At 33.6% G+C, this 14,032-nt stretch overlaps 1 protein-coding gene across 6 annotated transcripts in view; it reads left to right on the top strand.

Annotated features, from left to right (window-relative positions):
* The window catches only part of USP6NL (USP6 N-terminal like), a 150,814-nt gene that overhangs the window by 33,439 nt on the left and 103,343 nt on the right, over positions 1-14,032 (top strand). The window contains exon 1 of one of the 6 annotated variants that reach the window (XM_079106209.1): positions 11,930-12,667. The exons of the other annotated variants lie outside the window; for them this stretch is intronic. Coding sequence (XP_078962335.1) covers positions 12,595-12,667 — 73 coding nt within the window. The 5' untranslated portion in view covers positions 11,930-12,594. Of the gene's footprint in view, positions 1-11,929; positions 12,668-14,032 lie in introns of those variants that run through there. 6 annotated transcript variants of the gene reach the window in all.

Raw genomic sequence — 14,032 nt, 5'->3', positions numbered from 1 at the left:
ATTCCAACATCTGGAGATTAAACAATATGCTATTATATGATGAATGGATAACAGGAGATATTAGGAAGGAAATTAAGTTAATTTAATTAGACGAGTTAACTTTTTCATGTGTATACTGCTTACATTTTCTTCTGTAACATATCCTTCTATAGGAGTCCTATCCTTACGAAATGATTATTGAACTTTTAACTTTGGGTACTCTTTTGCAAAATTTACTATGAGGCATGTATTTTATATATTTATTTATTGGGATTTTATGTTTCTTTTGGGATATGGGGTTATCGCAATACACAGAAAAGACAGAGGTATCAAAAGGTTTCAGAAAGGGAGGAAGAGTGGAGACTTTATCAGAGATGGATTCTGTCTGATATACTGTTCTATCAAGGACACCTTTGTGGTCTTCCTTTCCTGTTGTGATTAATGTCTTGTAAGGATTATAGATTTCACATCGAGGAAACTGCAGAGATGTCTTTGAATGTTAGAAGAATTCCTGTGTTTAAATACACAAGCACTTTTGTGAAACTTATGGAAATGCCATTCCTTTGTCTATATATTTGTTTTTTGTATGTACGAACAGTGAGAACGTTTGATCTTAAATCTGATGTTATATTGAAACTTATTTATTTCAAAGCTATAAACATATAAATATTTTTTTTTATAAATGCTTCTTAATGTTTTCTGTGCTAATGCACTTTTTAAAAAATTATACTTTTATTTGGTAGTTTTGTTTGAATCTGGAATGGGTCTAGATTGCCTGAATGTTGTGTTTTCCTTGAGTTCCTAATTTTGAAAATGAAGTCATATTCATATTTCCTTATTATGACTAGAAAATCTCTTTTCTTTCCATATTTGGTGTTTATTTGCATGTGACTTTGAGAAGTCAAAAGAAAGTTCAGTTCTACACAAGATTTTGTTTAAAAAACTCAAAATGTGTTAATTTAGAAATTAGAGTATGTTCAATTATATTGTACTATATAGGGTCTAATTTAATTCACTTTACTTTTCCATGTAAGGACACATTCTAGGAGTCATCCCAATTGTAATCTGGTAATTAATTTTGTCAATATGTGTTTAATGCCAGTTTGTCTTGGTAGAATGGAAGGAGGCTGATTATCTCTGTTATATAGTAGTGGCATTGTACCTCTTACGTATTAAGTACTTAAGGAATCTTGTGTGGATGAGTAAGTTTATTTCTTTTAAAATTCACGTACGGTATTCAGTCAACACATTAAAAATTTTCAATGTTGTGAAGATAAATTGGGACATTATTTTCTGTATTTATAAAGCTTACTTTGCACACACATTTATGAAATTTCCACTGATCTATAGAGTTGATGAGAAGTTTCTTCACTGCTTTTTATAAGCAAATGAATTGCCCTTTGATAAAAAAAATTTAAAAACTGGTTTTCAAAGAATTACTGACTTAATTACATGAATACAGATATTTGTTCATATACAATGGCTGTAATCACATCTTCTCTGAGAGTATGTGAGAGAAGGATGATGTCATCCACAAATGCATAGTCTGTATTTCTTTCCACAGCCTACAATTTCTCTCTCTCTCTCTCTCTCTCTCTCTCTCTCTCTCTCTGAAGGAAAAACCTATGAAGATATGTGACATTAGATTTTGCTAGTGTTATATTCTAAATGAAGTATTAGAATTGGCTATAAAAACACCTGAACACTATTTGGACAGAAACTATTATAGATTTTAGGCTTAGGAAATATGTAGAGAAGTCCACAATTTTTGTTTATAATCAACATGTTATATTTTATATTGTTGAATTTGTAGAGGTTGATTTTCAGAATTCTAGAGCAAAGTGTCTATGACCTGCATCTGAAATTTAAGTGGAATAACAAAGAAATAAAGAAAATTAACTGATTTATTAACCCAAAAGAGTTAATAATAGGTTTGCAATATAATACTCAGTCTTTTTACTATTTACAGCTGTTTGTCATCTTGAATATTTACAGATTATTTTTGTCACAAGAAATGTGGCCTCTCCCATATTTTTCCTTCTCATTTATCTACATGTTCTGAACAAGTGACAGTAGTTTAATTCTGAAATGCATTTCCAGGAAAGCCAAGAAAAGTTTTCTGAAAAGTGGATAAAAAACACAAAGTCTGATTTACTGCCAAGAACAAAAAGATGCTGGGTTGTTATTCATATGAGCAAAAGAATTTATAGATGTAGAGCACAGTGCAGATATCCTTGTCTGTGTTTATTGCAAAAAGTATTGTTGATGAAATATTTGAAAGTGTAAAGGCAGATTAATGCATTATGTATAATAATACTTCATTTTTGTAAAATTGAAACCAAAAAAGTACCTGAATCAGTCTTAAAGGTTAAATAATGCTTATCTCTATTCTTTGGACTTATTTTCAGGTTCTTATTTTTCCACAGTGGAATATACTTTACTTTTTAATAAGAAAAACTGTTAAATAAATACTGACAAAAAGGAGAGAATGAAGTCCTATTGTTATCTTTACAATTATTTAAGATTCTAGGTTGTTGTTTTGAGTATAACATTACACACAGTAGTAGTAATATGATTTTTGCTTTAGAATTGCACTGATTTTCTTTTACTTCTCTACATTTAGGACTAAGGCTAAACAAAATGCCCCCAGTGAACTTGTTCATGCTGTTTGTTTGTTTTTTTTTTTTTGGTACTGGGGATGGAACCCAGAGGCACTTAACCACTGAGCCATATCCTTAGCCATTTTAATTTTTTGAGACAAGAGTGTTGCTAACTTGCTTAGGTCCTTGCTAAGTTGCTGAGACTGGCTTTCTATCCTCCTGTCTCAGCCTCCTAAGCCTCTGGGTTTATGAGGGTATGCCACTATATCTGGCTTGTTCATGCTTTTATTAAGTGAATAAGTGAAAGAATACTAATGAGATCAAATCCAGTCTTATTTTTTTCCTTGTTTTTGTTTTTCCTTTGACAAGGAGTAGAGTTGGGAAAAAATTTCTTTCCTCTACCTACTTATTTTTTTAAATTATTTTTTCTAGTATTGATCACTTCCTGCTATTAATCCCTTTTCATCTGAAAGAAGTTGATTTTCTGCCCTATGTTTTCATTTGCAAAAGGTAGATGGACTACGTTGAAGAGTCATCTAGGTGGAGAAGAAGATCATGCTTGATTGCCAGTGATTGCATTTCTCTTGTCTCATTCTTGTTCTCTTACACACATTTTTCCTGTGTCCCGCCTGGGGAATGCTCACTTTGGAAGTGATGGGGAGAAAAAATAAGTTAGCAGTCTTTGGGGGGTTAGTCAGAAGTTAATGGTTTTGCGGGTAGCCATGAATAACAAAAGTACCAATGTGGGAAATGAGATTAAAGTAAGAAATTTTCTGTTGAAGAAAAGAACAAGCTCACAGCTATTTGCAGGCAGTGCATTGCAAGGGCAACTACAGCATTTCTTGTCCACCAGGCCATATTGGATCTCTGACATGTACAGGCAATGAGTTTTTTTTTTCTCTCTAGTTACTGAGGAAAGTTTTTGATTTATCCCTGCATTGTTTCAGATAAAGTGTGAAGCTCTGGGTTTTGACAAATATGTAATGACATTTATCCGCCATTACAATATTATGCAGAGTAGTTCCATTGCCCTAAAATTCTCCTATGATCAATGTATTCACCCCTCTCTCCCTTTAATCCCAAACCCCTGATAACCTTTTACTGTCCCCACAGTTTTAATCTTTGTGGAATATTTTATGGTTGTAACGATAGAGTATATAGCATACAGTCTTTTCTGGGTTCATTCACTGAACATTGTGCATTGTGTCTTTTTGTGGTTTTGATAGCTCATTTTTTTTCTATTGCTGGATAATATTCCATTGTATGAATATGCCACATTTTTTTTCTTAATCCATTCACCTTTCTAGCAACATCTTGGTTGCTTCCAACTTTTGGCAATTACACATAAAACTGCTAAACATTCACATGCAGGGTTTTGTGTGGATAGAAGTTTTCAGCTCCTTTGGATAAATAAGTTCAGTTGCTAGGTCATCTGGTAAAAGTAAGTTGAATTTTGTAAGAAATTGCCAGACTGTTTTTCAAAGTGGCTGTACCATTTTGCCGTGCCACTATCAAGAAATGAGTTCCTGTCGTTCTGTATCTTCATCAGCATTGATATGATCTAGGTTTTGGAGTTTTGCTGTTTTAACAGTTGTATAGTAGTATCTCATTTTTGTTTTCATTTGCATTTCTCTGTTGACATGCAGTATGGAATATCTTTTCATAATGTTACTTGTTATGTGCATATCTTTTTTAGTGAGGTGATATGCATTTTTTTCTTAAAACCAAAAGGCAATTCCCTTTTTGAAAATAAATAATAGTAATTAGTAAACTATACTCTCTGTAGAAAATATAGCACCATTCAGAGGAATAATCACTGGTAATATTTTGTCCATTCCCCCATGTATATTTTGTGTGGTATGTGTGTGTATGGCAATAGTGAACTCATAATAATTTTTATCTTTCATGTTTACTCATTCATATGTAGTTCTGGGTCATTCTTCTAGAATAATGGTTCTTAACTCTGGATGAATATTAGGATTATTTGGGGGAACTTTTAAAGCTTGTGATGCCCAAGCAGCACTCTTTAAGAGAGGTCAGAATCCCTGTGGGGGGCACCCCATTGATACTTTTGGAAACTCTAGGTGATTTCAAAATGTGAAGATTGAGAACCATTGGTCTAGAATGTAATTTTTAAAAATGATATCTAATATTCTACTTAATGAACTCTTTGAAACTTTATTTACAAAACTTTTATTGTTGGGCATTTGGATTATTTCTGCCAAAGCAGAGATTATAATTTTATTGTCCTAATAGCAAGTTTTAAAAAAATCTGTTTTTTGACAATTGATATACTCAAATATTTATTAAATAAAAAATGAGCCAAGAGTAGGTAGGCTTCATATGTCACTCAGGGCAAGATCACTGTCCATGAAGGACATAGTTTAAGGTAGTTTTTCACCTTAGCCCTGTTGACCTTTTGGGAGAGAATTCTCTGTGTGTGTGTGTGTGTGTGTGTGTGTGTGTGTGTGTGTATGTGTGTATGGGGGGACGGGGGCTGTTCTGTGGGTTGTAGAATATTCAGTGGCATCTTTGGCCCTTACCCACCAGATTCTAGTAGTACTTCTACTCCAGTTGTGATAAAAATGCCTCCAGACATTGCCAGATGCCCTGGGGAGGGACAGTTCAACTCCACACTGGTCTAGTATAGTGATCTGCAAACTTCATTTTTGGGTCATATTTGGACACACATTTGTATGTGTTTTGTGTGTGGCAGGCACAGTCACACAGTTGTACAGCTAGAACAGAGGCCATATGGTCCTCCAAGTAGAAACAGGCACCATTTAGCCATTACAGAAAAAGTCTGCAATGGCATGTTCAGGAGATGGAGTAGAGAGTCCTGTGTCCACTACATGTAACTGAGGCGGTACTGGTAAGGAACTTCAGAACACAGGTCTTCAGTGATTGGGACCAAATTATAAATGAGGCCAAATTCTGTATTCTGGAGTTTAGACTGATGTGTGTACAAATGGGAAACCAGTACATTTTTATATAGGAGAGCAATTAAAATTACCAGTTTATGATTTGAAAGATTTTTCCAGATGATACTTTTAAGTTGCTTTTTCCTCCAATTTCCCCAACTCCCTAATTGGAACCCGCCTTGCCAACTGCAAATGTGTTTATCATTATTGTGCTTCTGGCACACAATTCTTGGTTATGAGCTTCTTGAGTCTCTAAAGACTCCCTGCTTATCTAGCTTATAGTAAGTGCTCAGTGAATGCTTGTTGAATGAATGTAAACATTACTCACCTGATCCTAAAACCTATTTTTTCCTCCACCCAGTGTTGTGCTGGTAAATATTTTAACAACCAGTTCTCCTAGGGTGTGAAAGGGGCAGTACCCTGCTTGTAATGTTTGCTAATTTCGTGGTATAAAAACTCCCACCATGGGCTATTAACAGCCAGGTTGCAAAATTCTGAACATTTGAAAAATTGGCTCTTGTAAGCTGGTATAAGCTAACCCTAACACATCACTGCAAAGAATTTTGTAAAATGAGGTAACTAGATCCCTCATGTATTTAGGTTGACCTGTAAAGTGTTTCATTGTAAATTTAAATTCTGTAGTTACAGAAGATGATATTTTGGTATATTTTTAAGTATTGACTCTTAAAAGTAAAATTCTTACATCACTCATTTGAATTAGAAATAGAAGTTAATTTCCCTAATCTGATAGACTTTCTACAAAAGGCTTAACAAGCATAATCTTATGTTGGAAGATGTTGAAAGTAACTCCTTTAACATAAAAAGTTAGAAAAGTGTGTCTCTTAGAACCACTTCTATTTAAAATTGTATTGATGATTCTAGCCAGTGCAATAAAACTGTTTAACAGATTAGAAGCATAAGAATTACAAAGATGAAATAAATTGTTCTCAATTACAGATATGTTTATATAGAGAAGACTAAAATTTACAGATAAATTATTAGACAGGAAGATGTTAATATAGTTACATACAAAACTAATATACAGGAGTTATTTGCATATTTGCATACCAGTAGTGAGAAGTTGGTTAGAGACTGTTTTCAATTGTATCAGAAAAAATAAAACAGCTAGAAATAAATGTAATGAAAGATATTTAAGAATTTTAAGGGAAAATAGCAAAACTTTAAAAAGAGAAAAATGGAGAAATAGAACTATGTTTTTGGACAAGAAAACTTCGAATCATAAAAATATTTCTCCCTGGTTGACATATAGACCAATTAAATTCAAATTACAGTCTTCAGTAGGGGTTACCATGGAAATTATTAGGGGATTCTAAATTTTATTGGAAGGGATGGAAAGGTCAAAGGCCCAGAATATCTAGGCCACTTCTGAATAATTTGAGAGGGAGAATTTTCTCTATCAGTTATCAGGACTAATTAAGGTATGGTCAAATTGACAGTGGGATGTAATATATTTAGTGTTTCAGGATGCAGGTGCATATATGTCTTCTTATATTATTTGTCTCATCCTTTAAAATTACCATTTTTGAATGATTAAACATGTATATTATTACTACATATATATCTTTTCTAAGCAAGCATATACAGAGTCAGAATTTAACTTTATTTTGAAATAATTTGAGACTTAGTAAAATGTTGCAATGTAGGGTAGACAATTCCAATATAAATTATTTTTTTAAATGAGGACCTTGTTCTTTTTTTAAAAAATATTTTTTAGTTGTAGGTGGACATAATATCTTTATTGATTTGTTTATTTTTATGTGGTTCTGAGAATTGAACCCACTGCCTCACACGTTCGAGGCAAGTGCTCTACTGCTGAGCCACAACCCCAGCCTTCCATTATAAGTTTAACCCAGATTTCCCAAATATTAACATTTTGCCACTTATTTTTTCTCATTCTGTGTTAATATTATTATTTTCCGTTGTTGTTTTCTGAACAATTTGAGTAAATTGAAGTAATTACCCCTAAATACTAAAATCCAGGATGTTCTGTTATATAATTTCAACTGCATGGACATAATCAGGAAACTAACATTGATAATCTTTAGAATCTATTCCCAGTTCACCATTGTTCCCACATGTCCCATATTTCCCCTCACTCCTTTTTGTTCTGCTGTCTAATTCTGAGATCTATCCTGACTCTGCTCTCCTTTAATCTGTGATACTTCCTCATTTTGTTTTATAGTCTTGGCATTTTAAAGTGTTCACCTTGGTTACATTTATCAGAGTATGTGATCATATATTTTTACCAATGCAACGTATGATAGAACAATGAGAAGAGAATGAGAGAACCAAGAAAAAGCTATTGATTGCTTTAGTACCAGAAACTAAGAATTGCTAGTAGTGAAACAGTGTGTTCAAAGTGACTGCTGTGTGATTTTTGTTTACAAAGCCATTACTAATACCAGAGAGACAGGAGATGATACAACTGAAATAATGGAGACATGAATTTAGAGATTCCTTTCTTTACTCACCAGTTACAGAGGATAGAGTTGAATGAGGGAAAATGTCCTGAATATCCCCTTCCTTGCATGGAAAGACAATACTGGGAGAGAGCAAAGCTAGCATGTTTACCTTTCAGGATGGGAAAGTACCTCAATGGTGGAGCATCTGTTCAGCAAACACAAGGCCCTGGGTTTGATCCCCAGCACCACCAAAACATAAATAAACAAAAGAGAAAGTTACTTTTCAGAAATCTTTTCCAGAATGGAAGAAGTAATTTCCTAGGAAATGGAAACATGACTGGAAAATACAGTATTATTTAATACCTGTTACATGTTCAGAACTGTCCTGTGAAACGGGGCAGTGGATAGAATTGGGGAAATTGAAGAGTTCGATTTGCCTGTTTGTATCCAGTCTTCAGAGGTATTTGTTAAAAAACAATTTTTTAAAAAAAAATTTTAATTTGTTCTTTTTGATAGTAGAATATATTTTGCATATACATACATGGCATATAACTTGTCTTTTCTATTCCTATTCCCCCTGCCTTCCCTTCATTCCCCTTTGTCTAATCCAGTGAACTTCTATTCTCACCCTGATTCCTGCTTATTGTGTATTAGCATCCACATATCAGAGAGAACATTTGGCCTTTGGTTTTGGGATTGGCTTATTTCACTTAGCATGATAGACTCCAGTTCCATCCATTTACCTGCAAATGCTGTAATTTCATTCTTCTTTATGGCTCATAAAGAAGATGTTCTGTTGTAATTATATAACAGAACATCCTGGATTTTTAGTATCCTGTGTGTGTGTGTATCATATTTTCTTTATCCATTCATCTGTTGAAGGACACCTAGGTTGGGTCCACAATCTGGCTATTGTGAACTGAGCTGGTATGAACATTGACGTGGCTGCATCACTATAGTATGCTGATTTTAAGTCCTTTGGGTATAAACTGAGGAGTAGGATGGCTGGGTCAAATAGTGGGTCCTTTCCAAGTTTTCTGAGGAATCTCCATATCGCTTTCCAGAGTGGCTGCACCAGTTTGCAACTCCACCAGCAATGTATAGGTGTACCTTTTTCCCCACATCCTCGCCAACATTTATGGTTACTTATATTCTTGATAATTACCATTCTGACTGGAGTAAGATGAAATCTCAGTGTAGTTTTAATTTGCATTTCTCTAATTGCTAGAGATGTTGAACATTTTTTCATATATTGATCATTCATATTTCTTCTTCTGTGAAGTATCTGTTCAGTTCCTGTATTGATTGGGTTATTTGTTTTTTTGGTGTTAAGTTTTTTGAGTTCTTTATATATCCTGGAAATTAATACTGTATCTGAGGTACAGGTGGCAAAGATTTCCTCCCATTCTGTAGGCCTTCTCTTCGTGTTCTTGATTGTTTCCTTGGTTATGGAGAAGCTTTTTAGTTTGATACCATCCTTTTTGTGGTACCTGGGGTTAAACCCAGGGGCACTTAACCACTGAGCCATATCCCCAGCTTTTTTTTTTTTTCTTTCATATTTTGTTTAGAGACAGTGTCTCCCTGAGTTGCTTAGGGCCTTTGCTAAATTGCTGAGGCTGGCTTTGAACTCATGCTCTTCCTATCTCAACCTCCTGAGCCACTGGGATTATAGGTATGTACCACCACTCCTGGCTCCATTTATTGATTTTTGATTTTACTTCTTACACTTTAGGAGTAAGAAGAAACTGACATGATGTAGATTTGGGCCTACTTTCTCTTCTAGTAGGCACAGAGTCTCTGGACTAATATCTAGGTCCTTCATCTACCTTGAGTTTTGTGCAGGGTGAAAGATAGGGGTTTAATTTTATTTTGCTACATTTGAATTTCTAGTTTTCCCACCACCATTTTTTGAAGAGGCAATCTTTTCTCCAATGTATGTTTATGGCACCTTTGTCTAGTATGAGATAACTATTTATGTGGATTTGTCTCTGTGTCTTCTATTCTGTACCATTGGTCTTCTTGTTTGTTTTGGTGCCAATACTATGCCGTTTTTGTTATGATAGCTCTGTAGAATAATTTAAGGTCTGGTATTGTGATGCCTCCTTCAATTTTCTTGCTGAGGACTGCTTTGGTTATTCTGAGCCTCTTATTTTTCCAAATGAATTTCATGACTGCTTTTTCTTTTTCTATGAAGAATGTCATTGGAATTTTAATAGGAATTGCATCAAATCTGTATACTGCTTATGGCCATTTTGATGATATTAATTCTGCCTATCCAAGAACATGGGAGATCTTTCCATCTTCTAAGGTCTTCTTTAGTTTCTTTTTTTAGTGTTCTGTAGTTTTCACTGTAGAGGTCTTTCACCTCTTGTTAGATTGATTCCCAAATATTTTATTTTCTTTGAGGCTATTGTGAATGGAATAGTTTTCCTAATTTGTCTTTCAGTTGATCATCACTGATGTATAGGAATGCGATTGATTTATAGGGGTTAATTTTATATCCTGCTACTTTACTAAATTCATTTATGAGTTTTAGAAGTTTTCTGGTGGAGTTTTTGGGGTCTTCTAAAATCAAGTCATCAGCAAATAGGAATAGTTTGAGAAGTTCTTTTCCTATTTGTATCCCTTTAATTTTGTTCTTCTATCTAATTGCTTTGACTAGAGTTTCCAGGACTATGTTGAATAGAAATGGTCAGAGGGAATCCCTATCTTGTTCCAGTTCTTAGAGGGAAAACTTTAAATTTTTCTCCATTTAGAATGACTTTGCTTTGGGTGTAGTACATACAGCTTTTACAATGTTATGTTTCTACTATCCTGAGTTTTTCTAGTGTTTTGAGCCTGAATGAACACTGTATTTTGTCAAATGCTTTTTTTGCGTCTGTGGAGATAATCATGTGATTCTTGTTTTTGAGTCTGTTGATGTGAGAAATTATGTTTATTGATTTCTGTTTGTTGAATCAACCTTGCATCCCTGGGATGAACCCCACTTGATCATGGTGCACTTATCTTTTTAATATAAAAACCACAGTTTTGATTTGATATTTAAAACTTGGTCTTTGGCCTATTTGATTCTTTCTTTAATTTGCAAGTGCAAATGTGCTTGTTAAAGGTAATAAATAGTTGGGATAGTTGCCCTGTTTTGTCTTTCATTTACAAGTTTTTTTTTTTTTTTCTTTTTTGGCTATCGTGGGTTTGTAGATCTCTTAAATTAACACCCATATGGAGAATACATTAAGAGTGGATATATATATGCATATGTTGTAGCACCTCTTCTCTGAAGAGCTGAAAACTTCACCCGGAATTTTAAAACTCTACATTTTTACAGAGCAACCTTGCTGGCAGAGAAAGCAGGACTTTGTTTTACTTCTAACCCTCATTGATTCACTATGTACCGCAGTTGTCCAGTTAAAAAGTGGGAAAACAACAAGTAAACCTTAACTGCTGGAAGGTAAAGGAACTGCCTTTGATTGCTCTGGGATCCGTTACTTTATGCTATGTTAAAAATATCAAAATAATAAATGGGAAGGAAAGAAAAGCAGGAATGTTGGTGATATGGTAAAGGGGAACTGATTAATGGTGGAGAATCACTTTAATAAACATAATACTTAACCAGAATATGGTTAAGTAACCAGAATGTGGTTAAGTATTATGTTTATTAACATGGGAGATCTTTCCACCTCCTAAGGTCTTCTTGAATTTCTTTAGTGTTCTGTAGTTTTCATTGAAGAGATCTTTTACCTCTTTTGTTGATCAAATGGGATAGTTTTCCTAATTTCTCTTTCACTTGATATATAGGAACTCAATTGATTTTAGTTAATTATGTAGTTTACTTTGAGAAGGTCTGCTATGTAATGGAATTTATAACAAAAGTATTAAATATTTATTGAGTATTTGTTATAATTTGGCTGTTAAAAACTATATGACTGAGATTATGGTTGTGCTTGTTCTAGAATTCTTTGGTCCATGCCTCTGGCATTGAGGACAATGAATTTACTAACTCCTTTGACTTCTGATTATGTACTGAGATGTCAGAGGTGTGTGTGTGGGGAGGAGGACAAGTAATTTATAGGATGTTTTTGAGATACCATATCTTTTATGCAAATCTGGGAGCTTGGAGTTAGCAAGACAGATTTTTATTTTTACCCACATTTTATTTTGTTTCAAATATGAGATTTTTGAGAAATTGGAAAAAAGTATTAAGGCTTTTGACAGTGCAGGGTATTTTGGTTTCTGCTTTAAAACTTGCACATGGCATCTGTGCTCCCCTGTATGAGAATTTATAGCATAGCACTTTAATTCTCCTCTCATGGCTTTTGTGAGACTGTGTTTTTTCTGTGCTTAGTGAGTTACAGATTACTCAAATTTTGTTTTGTTTATAGGTAGTTAATGCTTGGTAAAATAATACATTTTGGACTTTGGAGGATAGGTTTTTCACATGTGCTGAAATCACTTTGAATTTATCTTTTCAAGAAGATCGAGCATCTCCTTTCATTGCTTCTTATTAATTGCTCCTGAGCCTTCATGGGTAGCTAAGCAAAGCATTTATTTCTCTGAAGTTGAACTGTGTTCGTGTTTGAGCTTTCAGAAAGCAGAAATGCAATAAGCTCTTGATGATGAAACCTGTTGGATTTCTGGTGGAAGCAGCTGAAATCTTTGGCTTGTTAACTAGAAATGATTCAAGTCTTGCAGATCGTAAAGGGGCTGGTGACACCATCAAGGCAAAAAGCAGCGACAGTGAAGGAAGGTAGGAATATCAGCAGAATGAACAATCTGAGCACTTTAAGGCACTCAGATTCTGATAAGTATCTACCTTAACAACAGGTATAAAAAAGGAATTTTGAGCTTTTGTATATGCTTTTGCTTTGTGATTATTATGGTATCTGAAAAGGATCAGGTAATAGCATAATTGTTAGCATGATTCATTATTCCTGTTTTAAACCAAAAATTAGACATGTTTTATTAAAAAGTATAGAGAATAAGGGGAGCTTGTGACATTGCTACTGAAACAGTTTTGTTTTGTTTTTTTACATTGTGAAGGATCCTCTTGCATTATGTGCTTTGGTAGCAGAATATTTGTATAATCCTCTTTTGTATTAATTTTAAAATATAAATATTCATAGCAGAAGTTAGAAGGGAACAAGCTAGGATTCTGCCTGTAGCAAGGCAGAAGATGATTCTAATTTGTGTGATAACTGATAAAATAATAGTAATAAATAAGAACTTAGCCAATGAATGCCGTCTTTAGTGAATAATCTCTTGTTTGTGATTTGATACTTAATCAATGCCATTTATATTAAAACAGTTGTATGTGTAACTTATGTCTGGGATACGCTGAAATACATTAAAATTTTTGAGAAATTGTCTGACTTACAGATTTTAAAATGAGCTAATGTAGATACCTTTGAAGAAATACTTATATGTTTTTCTTTAAACATTTGAAATAGTCTCTGAAATGACAATTAGGAATTGATTTAATTGATTTCCAAAAAAATGCAGACCATCAGCTGAGGTGTTAATATTGGCAGTTTCACTAATTTATCTGTGGTTTAAAGTTATTTGGTAAATTTATGTATCAGCTTTTTCATGTGTAAGAATGTAATGCTTTATATGTAAGCGTTCTGTATTAAAGCATTCTGTCTTTATATGGTTTGAAAAGCATAAATATATCTCAGATGGTACCAAATGTATTTTAGTTTTTTCTTTAACATGGTATGATCAGTGTTTTAAAGTAAAGCTTATGAGATTCCTTAAAGTTCCATGTAAAATGATTTAGGATGATGGTCTAAAACAATATCCTAATGTACAGTATGATGAACAACATGCAGACTGTTAGAGCTGAAAGAGACCTTAGACATCTTCTTGCCTATTTTTTAAATTTTATGGAAGAACATGGCATTTAAATGAAGAGTGGAAATACTGTCATTGTTTACCTTTTGAAATTTGACAGTATTAGGATGCTTACCTCTTGTTTTTTGCTTTATTTCTTCTCCCCTTTCTTCTGAAATAGACTATATTCCTGGGTCTAAATAGTATGATTCTAACAGGCATTTTTAGAAAAAGCTTAACTACTTTTCACTATTTCAGGAGAATATATAACTAATAATATTAA

This window comes from Sciurus vulgaris, assembly GCF_902686455.1.
Source record: "Sciurus vulgaris genome assembly, chromosome: 12".
Classification (NCBI taxonomy): Eukaryota; Metazoa; Chordata; class Mammalia; order Rodentia; family Sciuridae; genus Sciurus; species Sciurus vulgaris.
Note: the sequence above shows the minus strand (reverse complement) of the source record. Positions and strands in the feature narration are given on the sequence as shown.